This window comes from Equus asinus, chromosome 5 (genome assembly GCF_041296235.1).
Source record: "Equus asinus isolate D_3611 breed Donkey chromosome 5, EquAss-T2T_v2, whole genome shotgun sequence".
In the NCBI taxonomy this organism is placed as follows: domain Eukaryota; kingdom Metazoa; phylum Chordata; class Mammalia; order Perissodactyla; family Equidae; genus Equus; species Equus asinus.
Window position 1 is genome coordinate 112106231 of NC_091794.1, and position 13982 is coordinate 112120212.

At 58.4% G+C, this 13982-nt stretch overlaps 1 protein-coding gene across 3 annotated transcripts in view; it reads right to left on the bottom strand.

The window, feature by feature from the left end:
* Nucleotides 1-13982, bottom strand: part of PRDM16 (PR/SET domain 16) — a 344072-nt gene that overhangs the window by 226933 nt on the left and 103157 nt on the right. For all 3 annotated transcript variants that reach the window (XM_044769524.2, XM_044769523.2, XM_044769522.2), the window contains exon 2: nucleotides 2641-2990. In XM_044769524.2, the coding sequence (XP_044625459.2) occupies nucleotides 2641-2990 (350 nt within the window). The remainder of the gene's footprint in view (nucleotides 1-2640; nucleotides 2991-13982) is intronic.

Sequence of the window (13982 nt, forward strand, 5' to 3'; positions counted from 1 at the left end):
TTTCTTCCCCAAGGATCCCAACTGCGGTCCATAGAGCCAAAGAAACCTCCTGGAGCTCGTGACTTATTTCAGGCAGAAATGGGCTCGCCCTGAATGTTTGGGGGCACGTCCCGCTCGCACCTTCACGGCGGGAGGCGGCAGCTTCCCGTCCAAACCTGTCATTGGCTCTCAATCGCAAGGACGCAAACAACTGCCCCCGCCCCTCGGATTTCGGCCACAAGCCCAAAAACGGATCACGGAGTGGGTAATCGGTGCCTGAGCTCGCAAGGAAAACAAGGGCGGACGAGATACGGTCGGGCGCGTCTGGAACACTATTTGAGGACGTCGGACTCAGGGCAAATATTTCCAAGTGCTGGCATGAAAGGCGCTGTCAGGTCAGGCCTCGGAACAAAGCCCGCTGCAGAAACGGGAGGCGCACGCGGAGCGAGAACGCTCCCTCACGTCCGTGGAGAAGGACCAGTATCGCAAAGTCAACAGGCACGGGGCAGATAATAGCCACAGCCTGTACCAGGCCGGCCCCGAGCGGCGGCGATAGGGAGCGTTTCTTTAGAAAAACGAGCAGACAGAAACTTGTATCAGAGCAGGCAAGGACAAAGTCACCTCAAGGTCATCCAACGTGCCACCTGGAGGGTGTGTTCACTGTCCAACATCCAGATGCCCCTACTGACTGAACAGCCCAGACCTTTCTGAGCTCATCAGACAAACACCCTTACGTTCCTCTGCCAGACAGCCAGGCAGGGAGGGTCAGGCAGGCTGAGTCTGCACAAAGCCACCTCAGAACAGTTACCCGTCCCGTTGTCTGAAAGTGCTCTCCCTGGTCCCATAAGGGAAGACCCCACAGGCCGGGAAAGAGGGCCCAGGCACCCACGCGAGGGCTGCGTTTCCAGATGCCCTGGCTTCCTGCCTCACCTTGCTCCCAGGCCCCGGGCCGGTCTGTCCTGAAGGGGGCCCTGACCTCGAGCAGCACACACTGTGTCTGCCACTGTGGGACGGCAGGTGCACGCCCGGCTCACACTCCCCAGCTCGCTGAACTGCAGCTCCCCCTGTTTTGGACTGTGGTGAATTCCGGTGTCATCTGGCCAACCCTCCTCCCAGCTAAACATACAAAGCCCTCTGAAGAGCGTGGGGCTTTAAGCTTCGGGCAGGGAGCTTCTGTGTCCCCGGGGTCCACACCCCATTGCAACCATGGACCAGACTCCTCCGCCTGCTGGAAAGTCTCAGTGTGTAGGGGCACAGCCACCTCATCTCCTGGTGAAGGGCGTGATGGCCTCAGCTCTGCCGGGCTGTGGGCAGCGTCCTCTGCCAGCAACATGTGCACCAGCACACCCAGCCTCCCTGAGAGCCTTAGGGAGGGCTGTAAGTACTCATGGCCCAGGGGGGTGCTCAAGGATGCTGGACCCGGAGCTTCCCAAAGGGAGGGAGGGCCTGCACTTGTGGGTCCCAATCTCCAGGGAGCCAGGGAGGCATGAAGCACAATGTTCACAAACCATAAAGCCGAGAGAGAGAGAGCGCGCACAGAAGGCCTGAATTCTTCCCTCACTCGGCAGAGAACATTGAACACTGTGGGGACAGGTCCAGAGCCACGGAGAGGTTGGGAGAGGTGACTCCCCCAACCCTAACTCCCCAGGGCCCTGACGTGAGGGGACACGGCTGCCCGGCCACACAGGGTCCTCTCCCTTCTTTGAACTGTGCGCCCTTTCTAGAGCTGACCTCCATGCAACCCTTTGGGAGTTGTGAAACACCCAGAAGCAATCTGGGTTTGTATCTGAACTTTCCACACAGGCAGGGTCCCTGCCAAAAATACCACTGAAAACTGGCAGTGTGGGGCCGGCAGAAAGGCCGAGACCAGCGGGGAAATGCTTGCAGGCTTGTGGTCCTCGTGAGACCACCTTGAAAACCCCCAAAATGGGGCCCAGCATCCCTCGTGGCCTGAGCAGGACACTGCTGGAAGGAGGGGCACCTTTGGGGCGGTCAGCATCCCCTCACCTAACAGGCCTCCCCTTTCCGGACAGTACACGGGCTCCCGGACTGTCGAGCCAGGCCAAAATCCTTAGGGGAATCTAAACCAGAAGATGCTCCTCTCTGGCAGAATGAGACTTAGGCCCCCACGAATCTGGGCAGTGGGGGCCCCTCTTAGTGAGCTGGCTGACCTGGCACGGGGGGCAGGAGGCCTGGACGTTGGTGTGCACAGGAGGCCTGGGCTGCACAGCCACCAGACGAGCTCTATGAGCCGCCCATGCTGCTCACCCCAGGATCTAGGCCCCCATCTGCGGCTTTCCCCGGAGTAGAGACTCTTGCTGTGGGACATTCCATTAATCTACGCTGTTCTGCCGAGATTGCAGCCTTAGCACCTAAGATCCAGACGGGAAGCATGGGGTGTTTTAAGACATGAGCTCATTAAAGACACATTTCCGGGAAGAGAGCAGGCGGGCCTGTGGGGGCTGACGGGCGCCCACGAGGACCTCTGGTGTTTTCCGAGTCGCGTCATGCAAGCTGCAGGGCAAAATAAGCCTGAGAAATGTAACATTCGAACGGACACAGCCTCCCGCCTCAGGCAGCGGCTGCTCAACCCGGCTTTATAAATAGATGGAACACAAGACAAATGGCCGTGATCAATCACGCTCACACGAGAATGCTCACCTCCCATCCAAAGCCTGCCTCCTTCAACGTGGCCCGGGGCGCCACCATGTAAGGGCCAAACCTCTCCCCGATTTCCATCTTCTTCTTGGCCCAGATCCCCAGGCCGGCCCCTGGGATGGAGGACTCTCGGAGCTCAAAGTCTGGAGGGATGGGAATGTCCTCAGGAATGTAGACAGGGGCCTTGTACGGCGAGCCCTCCTTGGGGGTGAAGTCCTCGCTGGTGGGGAAGGGGGACGGCGGCCCCATGGGGATGGGGGACATGATGCTCTCCTCGGTCTCGTCCTCGGCACTCTCGCCAGCCAGCAGGTCCGGGTCAGGCTCATACATATTATTTACAATGTCGCCGTCACCTGAAGGAAACAATGCAATGTCAAGCTCTGTAGCACGCGCGTCCCCAGTGTGTGAGGCTCAGGGGCCACTGGGACATGGGACGGAATAGGAACCGAGGTCTCCAACGGGCCCACAAGCCACTTGGCTGCCCCCTACCCCCACTGCCCGGGAGACATCACCTCGGCTCTGACCCAAGCACTCCACGTGAGAGGCGCCCAGGGATGCGAGTCCCCCAGCCTCCTCTAGGAACCAGCCTGTGGAAACCCCGCAGTGCACGTTCTCCCTGCATCTCCCAGCGGTCCCATGAGCGACCCGGGACACGTCTGCCTGTTCTGCTTTAGGACGGCCGGGAAAGGAGCTGCCCATTCGCTACAAGTTTGGGGACAGTGAGGAAGCGGTCACACTGGGCACCCAACCCAGGGCTGATGGTGAAATAGTCATTCTGGAACCGCTCCAGTTCGTGTCGGTAGCCTCGGGAATGGAGACACGTCCCATTCTTGGGCGGACTCAGAATCTGGGCTGCTGTGAAATGTGCCCCCACACCTGGGCCCTCTGGCCAGCTCGGGGGGCCGGGGGGGCGCTGGGGAGGCTTCCTGAAGTCCCCAATGACGTCATCGCAGGTAGGACACCAGCCTGCTGAGGTCATGAACACGGGACTCAAGGGGCTGCAAGTCACGGGACTGAACAAGAGCGACCCCAGCTGTGTATCTCTTTGGGATCTGTCCTAAGAGATAGTTGGTGCCAAGATAGCCCCACCTGGACATGCAGCAGAGGGTGGCCCGAGGCCCCGAGGAGATGGTAAAACTTCCTGTCCCTGGAGAAGGGACAGGAAGAGCAAGAAGGAGGACGAACAGTCAGGAAAGCAAGTCCACTCCTACGTGTTGACCGGAAAGAACTAAAAACAGGGGCTCAGACAGGTGACTGCTCACGGCAGCGTCAGCCACAATCCCCCAAAGGGGGAGAGAGCAGATGAGCGGATAGACGAATCGTGGCTCCACACAGCAGAACGACTCAGCCTCCAAAAGGACTGAAGCACTGACTCACGCTACAACGTGGAGGAGCCTGAAAAACCCGGCGCTGAGTGAGGGGAGCAGACACAAAAGGCCACGTCCGTATGGCTCCATTTATAGAGTGTCCAAAATGGGCAAATCCACAGTGGCGGAATTCACGTGGGCAGTGGCTGGGGGCGGAGAGAGTGGGGACTGACCGACTGATGGGCACCGGGCTCCTGGGGGATGAAAATGTTCTGAAACTAGACGGAGGTGTTGGTTGCACAACACAGTGAATGTGCTAAACGCCACTGAATTATACACTTTAAAATGGCTAATTTTTACGTTATGTGATCTTCACCTCAATAAAGAAAAAGTCAGAGAGGCGCAGAAGGGCGGATGGGGGGAGCAGGAGGGGTGGGAGCTGGGCTTACTCCGCTGCTTGGAGCCTGCGGACCCCTGATCTAGACATTTCTGCTCATGTCCCCTCCTTCTGCGCAGGCTTGAAAACCTGCGAAAGTGACCCGAAAGCTGTGGTCACTTGGGCGCTTGTCTCGAGGCCCCCCTCCCTGCTCCCTGACGTCGGCTGGGGAGATGGACGTCTCCAGGGAGACGGGAAGTTTTAAGTACGAGAAAAATGACTTCAGGTTCCTCATGCTGGTTGCAAACAGATCCGCTTGAGAAGCAACAAAATGTTTTCTTTCAAAAGAAACCAAAGTCTTGAAAAAAAAAAAATCATGGGGATAACACTTATTTAATTTAGCAGCATTCACAGAAGTAATTACTATGTTTTAAGTGGCCAACGGTTCCTTTTTAATTGACTCGTGGGATCCTTTCAGAGATGCAACAACAGAGCTGTGGCTGTTGTTCCCTCCGCCCTTGAGATCTGAAGTTGTTTAGGTTTGAAAGAACACCCCCACAAACCTTCGCGGGGACTGCGCGCCGCATAAAGGTAAATTAGAAGGGGGGGTAATTAACGTGCCACCTTATGATCTGGAGCTGGTAACTGCGCAGAGCTCGCAAACAGAATCAGGTTGGAAGCCGCAGGGCCCCCCAACGCGCCTCCTGAACTCCTCCAGGCGCAATGCAATGCCTTGCAGGACGAGGAGGAGCCAGAGCTGCTGTTTGCGTGAGCTCTGCTGTGCAGAAAGCGGGCAAGTGCCCCCAGCCCCGCACATTCATCGCCGGTCTCTTTTTCAGGTTCTTTTTTCTGTGTGAATTCTACTTCCCAAAACTCCTCACCTACTGGAGGAAAATCAACGCTTTCAAAGCATGTTTAATTTACTGGCCGAGCAAACAGCTTAGGAGAAAAAGGTGGTGTTTCCTGCTGATTAAAGGAAGGCTGTGCATCAGCCGGGCCTCCCACCCCCGGCGGTCACAGGGGTTAAGTGATTGCCCGAAGCCGCCAGCAAAACCCAAGTGAGTCTCCAACCCGCTGCCCCCACTGCTGGCGGACAGAGAGCGCTTCTTTCAAAGGTGGATGAGACAAGGCCTAATTAGTGTGCAGAAAACATTTGGAGAAAATGAGGTGCCGTGAGCAGCCCCCGAGGCCCTGGAGAAACAGAAAGCTGCTGCAGGCGGCCAGGGCCTGCGGGGCGGGCCGAGCACAAACTGCCCAGCTCCCAGGGCCCCGAGCAACCGGAGAGGCTAGCTGGGAAGGTCACCCTTCCTCGGCCCCGGGCTGCAGCCAGGATGCCCCCTGAGACGGCCGGCCCGGGCCCGAGCCCCCCGCCCCACACTGGCCGCGCATTTCCAGGGAGTGGGTGCGTCTCCCCGACCCTGCCGCCCAGGCCCCTGCCCGCCGGAGCACTTCCAGCCGGCACGCTCTCGAAGGCCGGAATGCAGCACCAAGATGAGCTTACAACCCCAGAGACAGGCTCTGCTGCGGTGTGTTGTTTACTCGTCAGGAGACCTGAGGTCCCTTGCTTGGGTTTTGCGGTAGATTCAGGCTCGGAGTTTGTGACTGAGTCCATCATTCCTAAAAATTCTTTGGAGAGACCTACCAAAATGACAAAAGCAGGGAGGAGAGTGGTGGGGAGGGGTGCGGGGGTGACAGGAGGAGGGGAAAGAGGGCCTGGATGCCCGTGAGCCGAGCCAGCCCGAGCCCCGGCCGCCCAGATCAGGCCAGGGAACACCTGCCGCAGGCGCCGGGTCCCAGCGGGGTCAGGGTGTTCTTGGTGAACTGAAACCCCGCTTGGAGGTTTCTCACACACCGAAGTCAAGAAACGCAGCTGCTCCCCAGGCTGGGGACAGTGACGGAGGGGAGCCACTGTGTCCTCCGCCGTTACCCTGCCCCTGTTCCACTCCGAACCCTTAGTTTAGGGCTGGGTATCTTCCGGCCTCAGAGCGGGAGCCTCCTGCCCTCTCTCACCCAGATCATAGCAAATAATCCCCAAACAGAAGCCGCCCCCACCGTCTCCCCAGAGGGCCCGTGGAAACCTCAAACCCACAGCCAGGATTTCAGGGTCTGGAGAGAGAAGGGGCCCCAAATTAGGGCTGTTGTGCTCAACCAGCCGGCGCAGAGGGTCCCTCCCGCGCGGCCCCCGTGGGGCTGGCTGGCTGCCGGCCGTGGCCTCATAAGCAGCGTCCCGGGAGGGCGATGACTAGCGGTGCAAAGACCACGGGCCTTCCCCGAAGCTCCAGCTCCTGGCTGCTCGTCACCGGGCTGAATTTGGCAGATTCAAGCCTTGATCCGCGGCCGGGGGAGCGTGAGGGAATTTCTCTGAGTCAATATGTGGTTTGCTCCGGTTCCTCCTTTATTGTGTGGCGGGACTTTAAGGAGAAGCCACTAAACCTGCCGGCCCTGCGGCCACCGCAGGAAAACTGCACCACGTGGATGGCGGCCCGGGAGCCGGAGCCGGAGCTGGAGGGAGACCAGGGCCTCCGGGGGTGAGCGGCTGTGTGTCAGTGTGAACATGTGTGAGTGTGGAGGAGAGCGTGTGAGGGGAGGGATGGTCAAGAACCCTGAAAACACGTCCAAGCAACCTCAGCCAACCTCCTGCCTCCATGTGGCCCTTTGGGTGGGAGGACGTCGCTGCCCTCCTCCTGGTGACCCCGAGAAGAAGGGAGAAAGAGAGTCCCTCTGACGGGCACCAGAAGCCAACCCCAGGGGCCGCCTTGCTCTCCTTCCTGCAAGCACGAGGCAGTGGGATGGCGCTCGGCTGCCGGGGGCTGACCCCCATGACGGGCAGAGACGATCCCTCAGGGGCATCCCAATTCTGGCCTGCGACACCTTCCTAGGGGACAGTGGAGGGACCATGGAGAACTCAGCCCTGCCCACATGCCCTCTCGGGGACCAGCTCTCCCCCAACACCAAGGAAGCTTCTCCTCAGGCTCGCTGCCCTCCCAGGACACCTCAACTCCACTACGTGAGGATTCTGCCCCTGGCTCGAGCTTCAGGCCACCTAGTGCACGGCCTGCCCAAGGGCATGTGCTCATGGGGAGAGGGTGGCCACTGGACGCAGGCCCCCTGGGTCCTCAAGCCTCCATCCTTTGTGCCGTGGCCCAAAGAGCCGCCGGCCAGGCCTCTGCACGTCCACCCTGCCAGGCGCTGAGCGGAGAAGGGCTCAGCCACACCAAAGCAGGCACCAGGTGCCAGCTGCTCCCAGCCACCTTTATGACCTTGCTCCTGGAATCAGTCAGGGCTGGAGAGGAGGATGAGGGAGAATTCCTGAATAGAGGAGCCAACTTCGTACTTGGGGTGCCACTGGGGCCGGGTGAAGATGCTCCTCAGCAGATGATGAGTTGTGGGATGGGGAGCAGGAGGCGGGTGGCTGCAAGAGGACCAGGTGAGGCATCTGGGGACAGTGTGGGGGAGGCTCTGCATCCTGACTGTGGTGGTGGATGCCCAGACCTGCCTGAGCTCACAGAGCTAAACTCGCACACGGCACAAGTCAAACCTGCCCCTGAAGGAGATACATTGTATCACATTGTATCAACACCATAGACTGTGTGCTTATCAATATCCTGCAAACTGTCAGCCCTGGGGAAATGAGCAAAGTGCACGGGAATCTCTGTTATTTCTTGCAACTGTGTGTGTATCTACAATTATTTCAGTTAAAATTTCGATTGGAAAAGCACCTACTTTGAAAAGCCACAGTTCTTGACTCCACCTGTGTAGGCGGGAACTCGCAGCTCCTCAGCTCTGATAGTTTACATAAGAATGCACTGAATTAGTCTCACCTGTCTCTGAGGGTGACAGCCCATGTTCCCGAGAAACCTGAGAAACCCCAGGGAACCACCTGCTACACACAGTAGCTCCTTGAAATTTCAGGTTTTAGGAAACAAAGGCCAAAAGCATTAGGGAGGAGAGGTAGAAAGCTCCAGGGGGTAATTTGCAGCAAATACTTTGGGTCCCATTGTCATCAGTTAACTTCTTTATCAGTCTATCAGTCTGCTAGAGTCTCATGGACAGATGTGCTGGAAGCCTGTGACCCAACGGATGCATGTCAGCCTGTTTGCAGGGGTTAAGATGCATGTAACATCACACGCCTCTCTGAAGACTGGGCGTGTTAGAATAAGATGCTACAATGGAATGAAAATGTCACTTCCTAAAAACTCGTGTGATGCTGCTATTTCAGTTCAGGTTGTGAGCGCTGATCCACCTTCAGGAAGGTGGCTGAGGGGTGACAGACCCTGGCAGGGAGTGGGGGCTAAAGGTGGTCACTTGCTCCACTCCAAACCTGGAGCTTTCCTGAGAGGCTCCTGGCTGGGCTCCTTGGAGCCTCAAATGCTGATGGAGGTCACCATGCGGAACCTCAGGAGGGCCCAGGGTGGAGAGGAGGGGCCAGCTGCAGTCCTGAGAGAGGCCAACACCCAGGGTGCAGACGAAGAGCATGGGCAGGGCCTCGCTGGGGCCTGTTGGAAATGTAACAGGGAACAGTGACATGTGCCTGTCTGCCCCATGTCGCTGCCCTGAGACTAGCCCTGGGCTGCCATCCTCTGGGCCCCATGAGCACTGGGAGGAGGGTGGATGCCCACCCCCACCTGGGCTGCCACCTCCTCGCTGGAGAGCTGCCCATTTTACAGATGGTGAAACAGAGGCACGGCGGGGTGAGGCAGCTTGCCCACAGTCCCGCAGTGAGCGACAGAGCAGGCTGGCACCCATACCTGGAGCCGCCATGCTCTGTGTACCCAACCACCCGTCCCAGCCCTGTTTTGGGGCCCTGGTGCCAGACCCCAACTCCCGGCCCAGCCAGGCTGCCCTCGTCCCAGGGGGAGCTGCCCTGTCTGGCAGAGCAGTGCCACACATCACCCCTCAGCCACGGAGTCAAGAATGCCAGGAACGGGAGAGAACGTGCTTCTTGGAGGAAGCCATCTAGTCAGTTTCAAAACTGGGCCCCGGGGTGGCCCCATGGCCGAGTGGTTAAGTTCACGCACTCTGCGTCGTTGGCCCAGGGTTCACCGGTTCAGATCCCGGGCATGGACCTACAGGACCTACACACTGCTCATCAAGCCATGCTGCGGCAGCATCCCACATAGAAGAACCAGAATGACTTAGAGCTAGGGTATACAACATGCACTGGAGCTTTGGGGAGAAGGAAAAAAAGAGGAAGATTGGCAACAGATGTTAGCTCAGGGCCAATCTTCCTCACCAAAAAAGCATAAAAAAAAATGGGCCCAACAGGTGAGTTCTGACTAGGCCAGATGTTGGCTGGGTTTCACTCCACAAACACCAGCATAGAGGCTCCTTCCCCCAGGCTCACGCTCACGCATACACGCGCACACACGCACGCTCACTATTAGGGGCCACCTTTCCTCCCCTGAGGGAGAAACACCCCTTGATTCAGAAACAAAATGAACGGGCCACCCATTGGGGTAAAACTGAAAATGCTTCGCTGTCTGGTTTTCTTTTCTGGTTAAATTGTATTTCACCCTCATCATTAAGGTTTAGAAACAGAAGCGGACGTGCCACACTTCAGAAGAGGGGAGAATGCCCTGAGGAGGGTCTAACATGACGACGGGCTGGCCCGAGGGTGCCCCAGCCCGAGGGCGCGAGCCAGCTTGACCTGTGGTCCCGGGTGCCCCCCGCCCCCCGCAACAAGGAGAGCCTGACTGGCGACCGTCTTGGGGTCTGTGAGTCAAAAGCAATTGTTCTCACCTGATTCGATGCTGACCCTCGGGGGGCACTACTGTCCCCGCATAGGGGAGGAGAGATCAGAGGGGAGAGAGGAGAAGAGGGACCCCGTGGCTCCCCGTGAGCCGGGCTGCTCAGCAAGGGCACCTGGGGGACCTGCTGCTCTATCCGCAGTGGTGGCTGTACCGGACCCGGGACTCGGTTTGCTGATGGAGCTCTGATGCGGAGGCGCAGCCAATTCCGCCCAGGCCTGAGGTCAGCTCGCTGCCCACAGCCTTCACCCACTCCCTGCAGGCCTGGGGGGGCATGCCCTGTCCAGTGAGGACACCAGGCTGACCACAGGCCCGCCCTGAGTGGCCGCTGGCTCCCTGGCAGCCATCTAAGGACCACCCTGCACTCTGCAGCTGGCTCATGGGCCTTGAGGAGCCCACGAAGGGACACGGTCCCAGTCACCTCCCAGAACTGAGTCCCGAAAGGCCTCATCGTTTGCTCAGCCCTCAGAGCCAACAGAGCCCCCTTCTGTGTTCGTGCTCAGAGGAGGACCCCTGGCAGCCTGGCCTAGGCCAGCCCCTCCACTCATCATCTGGGGACACTAGAAGCAGGTGGGCCCTGGAGCTGACGTCTTCTCCATGTAAACTGGAACCAACACACCCTCCCTGGGCAGTGACGGTGATGCCCGAGGTGGGTGGTGTCACGGCCAGGCCTGAGCTTGGTGGGCGTCCAAAGCTCCCGGCCGCCCCAACCTCTCTCCAAGAAAACATCTGGGGCTGACGACTGTTATGGACACCCTCCCCAGTCAGGGCCACTCTTGAACACTTCCTGGGTCCCATGAGGCCCAGAGGTAGGCCCTTGGCCAGGAGCTCTCCCTTGGCCATTGTGCACCCCGTGACCTCTGAACCCAGAGAATTCACACCTACACCTCTCCGAGGGCTGGTGGTTTCTTGTGGGAGACTCACCAGCCTGTATGGCAAAGCCGTAACCCCAGGCCCGACCGTGCTACACACAGGACGTGTGAGGGCTGGAGGCTGAGCAGACACACCTCGAGTCAAACAATAAGACTGGAAGTGTTGAACTGAACTGGGAACTGACCTGAGGTGCGGCCCCTGGTCTGGAGAAGCCCAGGAAGCAGCAGACTACGGCCGACCTGAGATGCCGCTGGAGACAAGACCACACGGTGTGCTATGCAGCTGGGTCAGGCCAAGGTGCCTGGGGAGCCCCGTACTCAGAGCCAGAGCCTGTGCCTGGGGGCTGCAGATGAGCTGCCCAGGCCCCAAGAGTGTCACCCTGGGCAGGAGGGACGGGCCGTCCACACTTCCACACGCCCACTGATGGACACAGAACCAGAGCAGGGCCGCGTGTCTGCACCTGGGGGCTCCTGGTGAGGAGCGTGCTGAGCGAGCAGGCCCTGCTGCCGAGGGTTTGGAAGCGGGGCAGACCCAGCCTCGTTGGATATTTTGGGGACATCTGCCCTTCCAGCTCAGGGGTTCTCAGCGTGGGGTCCCCGGACAGTTCTAGACCTGCTCAACCTGAGACAGCGGCGGGCGGGCGAGGCGCTCTGCGCTCCCACAAGACCCCTAGAGCGTGAGAACCACGGCCGAGGCTCCAGCAAGCTGTGGGGGTGGGGCAGCCGGGGTCAGAAGTGCCGAAATGACAAGAGCGCGTCCTGGGGACACAGGGTTGAACGCAAACGAAGCCAAGTCTCCTTAAACGACCAAAAGGTCCCCCTAGAAATCTAGGCCAGCACCCATCCCTGCAGCCCTGGCCCATTTCCAGTAAGTCCCCACTTTTCCACTTAGCAGGAGAAAAACGACAGTCCTGCGCTTCCGATAACCCTGTCAGGTCTCCAAGAGAAGGGAAACGGCTCCCCAGGTTATTTCCCGTCAGAAGTGCTAAAGGAAGATGCCTCCATAATAAAGCTGCATCCGGCAGCGCTGGTTCCCGCCCCGGTTCACTGTACCACCACGCCTGGCCAGGCCGGGCAGAAACACGGACAGCCATCAGCGCGTAAGTGATGGCAGGAAGGTGGCCAAGGACTTCCGAAGGACGGTGCCCCGTGGGCAGAGGAGCCTCCAAAGGCATCGCTCAGACCCCCCAAGCTGCTCGTTTTTGTTAACAGAGGTGTTTTGGGTGAAAGGGGACCACAGCCATGACAGCATCTCCAGGTGTTCCTCCTTCCCCAGCATCCCAGCAGAACAGGGACCCCACAGCATGCAGCAGCACTCGGTCGTGTCTCCAGTAAAACCAGGCGTGGCCAGGCCTCTCAAATATTTTCCACTGAAGACTCCTACACAGAGGCTGCCAGACACGGTGGGCCGTGGGCCTTCTGGACGTGTCCCCCTCTCCAGGATTGGTGTGGGCCCAGGCCTGACGTCCCCATCTTATCAACCAAAAGCAATGACCCCAGACCACGGCCTCCCAGGAAAGGCAGGAGGAACATGGAGCAGCCGCTCCCCCAAGGCCAATTCAAGGTTCTGTGGCTCGGGCAGCGTGACTTTTCACGAGGCCTCTCAAAAGTGGTCTTCAGAAGTTCCTCTTCTGTTCAACTTGTGGGGAATGTGGCGGCAGAGGGGAGGTGAAGGAGAGAACAGACAAGGCTTCAGTCACAGCTCTGAAACTCTGGGGAGGCAGGTCCCCAGTTGGCCACATGGCCATTCAATTCTGGAACCTCCAAGTGTGACTTTGAAAGCAATCGAGTGACTGCAGGTAGGCCTGGTCAACACTGACTTCTCGGGGCTGCTGGCCTGTGGGTGGCTGGTCGAAACCATTGGCACTAAGTCAGCTCGCCCTGTGGAGCCTCGTGGGCTGCTGGGCGCTAACTAGGCCTGTGGAGCACACGGCCAGCACTGCCGTTGGGTCTAGTTCTCACCACAGCCCCGTAAGGGAGGCACATTTGTGACTTCACCTGTTTTGTACATCAGGGCAAGGGAGTTCCAGGGCAAATGACTTGCTCAGGACCACACAGCTGGTCAGGGCCCAGCTGGGAGCCCTTCAGATGGTCTTGATTCTAAAACTCTCAGACCTGTGCTACGCGACCCCAATATTCTCACTGCAGTGAGACAGCACCTGAAAAAGTGTCCTGGCATTTCTGCTGGCCTTCCCTATGTCCAGCAAAAGATAACACAGGAAATGGATGGACAAACTGATGGATGGATGAGCAGGTGGGTGTATGGCTACATGGAAATATAGATGGATGAGTGAGTGGATGAATAGACGGCTGAATGAATGGGTGGGTAGGTGAATGGATGGAAATATGGGTGGGTAGATGGATGGATGGATGGATGGATAGATGGATGGATGGAAAGATGAGTGAGTAGATGGATGGATAGGTGGATGGATGAATTCATGGATGGATGCATGGATGAATGTGTGGAATGGATGGGTGGATGGGTGGATGGGTGAATTCATGGATGGACGGATGGATGAATGTGTGGAATGGATGGGTGGATGGGATGAACAGATGGGTGGATGGGTGGATGGATGAATGGATGGGCAGATGGATGAGAGAACAATTCTTATCAGGAAAGGTGGGAGGCAGGAACCCTTACTCCTCGCTCTTGACTTTCCTTCCCTGAGGACAAGCCCCATTAACAGGACACCTTGGCTACTCTCCTTACTGACTGGTTAATTTGAGAGGGTACTGGGGTTTGCTCAGCATAGCCCCCACCACTTAGCAGGGGGTGAGGTTTCTCTGCTGCTCCATCGGGACCACCCTTCCTCCACCACATGGGGTGGCCTGCCTTCTCCAGCATTCTAAGGGTGGGGTGGCCATGTCTGCGATTCTGGGGCTCAGCCACAGGCTCGCCCGGCCCTCTCACTGAGTCTTTTGGGGAAACAAGGAGGAGCTTTGGTTCCCATCTTCTCACTCTTCTTCTACTTCTCAAACTGGGAAGGGAGGATGCTGTGTACTGGGCCCCTCAGAGACCCTCAGAGACCCCAGAAGTCCCCCT